General features: G+C 42.8%; 1 protein-coding gene across 1 annotated transcript in view; it reads right to left on the reverse strand.

The window, feature by feature from the left end:
* The window catches only part of LOC311048623 (calmodulin-binding transcription activator 1-like), a gene marked incomplete at both ends in the record, with an annotated part of 139224 nt that overhangs the window by 57124 nt on the left and 79600 nt on the right, over positions 1-2500 (reverse strand). Inside the window, 1 exon segment of the mRNA XM_084061887.1 lies at positions 308-443. Within this exon segment, the coding sequence (XP_083918013.1) occupies positions 308-443 (136 nt within the window).

Genomic DNA, 2500 nt, shown 5'->3' on the forward strand with positions numbered 1-2500 from the left:
CTTTTCAGGATTCCAATAAAAAAATAGCAACAAAAAAATCAGGATTCCAAAAGCTCAAAACCCATCGCACTGCAACGCGTTTTGAGCTTGTAGATCGGCTATTTTTGCTATTTTTGATTTTTTTGCTACTTTTGTGTGACATAGAATGGCGAAGTACGGCATTCATTTACGAGAAAAAAATAAATACGGAGATAAGAGGTGTCTGCCCGACAGTATAGGCATGTGTCCCTCTAGACTGAGTGTGGAAATATAGTGGCCCTCTCCATCATCAAAGTTGCATCACCCCTGGTCTGTTTGGACCACTGACCTCCACTCCCTGGACCTTGAGCTTCATGTGGTCCTCTCGGGTGGTCTTCCCATCCTTACGCTTCTTCCAGCAGTAGCCATCTTTCCTGTATTTCACCTTCTTGCGGTTGTAGAGGATCATGGAGCCATTCTGGGGCCTGACGGAGAGAAGCACACATAGGGATGGGATCATACATTATGTACTGTAGTTTAAAGGTGGGGCAAGTGATATATGTATATATATAAGTGTTAAAAAGCTCTATATTCAGCTCTACACCATACGCGAGCATCGCTTTACTACCCGTTCGCAGTAGTGGTAGTAGTTTGCGGGGCCGGAAGGACAGTACTCAGTGTTGGAAAATAATGCTTGGCACTGGCATTGCCAGGGGGGGGGGGTGATAAATTATGATCCTGTGCCTATCGGTACATAACTTGGACGGGGCTGAGTAGGCTCAAGTGAACTTGAGCCGTGAGAAGCACCACCGAGCACGCTAAAACGCGCGAGTTGCTGTGCTGAACGTTGCGACTGCGCCCCTCCGTCGCGGTCGAAAACTATACTTTATCGGCACTTTATTGGAAAAAGTAATGTCATAAGCAGGAGTCGAATCCCGGAGGTGTGGGTTAGGAGTCTAGTACTTTGGGTACTTTGCGAGAGGCAGTTCCACGTGTGCGTCACAGAAGCGGGGCGTGGTTTATAGACGTGGCTCCGAGGACAGTGATCGGCTTGGAAAGGGCCGTTCGTGCTCTATACCCACTGAGTGTGTTTGTTCAGCAACAAGAGTTACCCTGCATGTCTCTGCATGAAGTTCTTCAGTAAACAGAAAAGACATTTTCAGGTCGGAATACCAATTTTATCCAATCAGGAAAGAGAACTCACACAAGATAACAGACTAAACAAGTGAAATTGGAAGTGAAGACACAAAGAAGTGAGCAGACAACATTGGAAACGGGAACGCTATAGAATTTAAAGCTGATAAATGGGTGCTCTCTCCTGATTGGCTGAAATTGGCAACCCACCTGAGAATGTATTTTGTGTTTATTTAAGAGCTGGAGAGACGAGGAGACTCCTGGTAGTGAACAAAGATTGTATAGCGATGCAAAATATGCTTTGGCCTCAGCCTTCCTCAGAGCAGATTTTAAATCTGCTTTGAGTTAACCCTACAAAAGTATTGCTATCAAACGTACTTAAAGTACTAAAAGTCCAAAAATGTTTGAAAATAGCAGATCTACAAGCTCACAACGCGGCGCGATGCGACGCGTTGTGAGCTTGTAGATCTGCCATTTTCAAATAGCCGATGTATATACGTTTAAAGTGCTCTTGGCCTATAATAGGTCGCTTCTTTTGGGCTTATTTTCATAAAGCAGGTTTCTCTCGCAAAATCTGGCAACACTGGTCATAGCATCTTTGTGTGGTCTCAGTTAGTCAGACATGATCAGATCACGGCAGCAGATTGAGTTAAGCCTGGTGGTGGGTGGACACAGTTACTTTAATTTGAAATCAAATCATTTTACTACTGCTAGAAATCATCACAAGTTGCCGTTAGCTCCTCCAAAAATACTAAACTGAGCAGTTAGCAGTGTTGATTTTGTCGACTAAAACTATGACGAAAAATGTTCGTCGACCACCTTTTTTCACTGACGAAAACTAAACAAAAACAAAATAGAAACTAAGCTATGATGACTAAAACTATGACTAAATATATTGACAATTTCATCAACAAATAAAAACTATACAAAAATGTTAGGGAGGGACGAGTGGAGAAGAGATCCAGTAGAACTAAAAGACAAGTCATTTTATGTTTGGTTGCGCTTGGGTGTTGCGCTCTGAAAATAGCAGATCTAAAAGCTCACAACGCGTCGCAGCGCGACGCGTTGTGAGCTTGTAGATCGGCTATTTTCGGCATGCAGCTTAATACAATTCAGCTATTTTGATGCCATCAAGGCACCGCCAAAATATCTTTAGTCGACTAAATCAACTGTATATTTAGTCAACTATAACTAGACCGAAACTAAAACGTTTCAGATGACTGAAATATGACATAAATGTTGTGGAATTTTATTCAAAAGACTTTGATTAACTAAATCAAAATGTGCTGTCAAAATCAACACTGCGCGTTAGCTATAGCTACCTAGCGGGTTCGTGACCTTCGAAGCTCGAGCTGGGATTTTTTAGATCGTCTGTTGTGTGTTGGTTCGGGCAAAGTTGCGACACTTA

This window comes from Gymnoscopelus microlampas, assembly GCF_963454915.1.
Source record: "Gymnoscopelus microlampas genome assembly, chromosome: 7".
Lineage (NCBI taxonomy): Eukaryota > Metazoa > Chordata > Actinopteri > Myctophiformes > Myctophidae > Gymnoscopelus > Gymnoscopelus microlampas.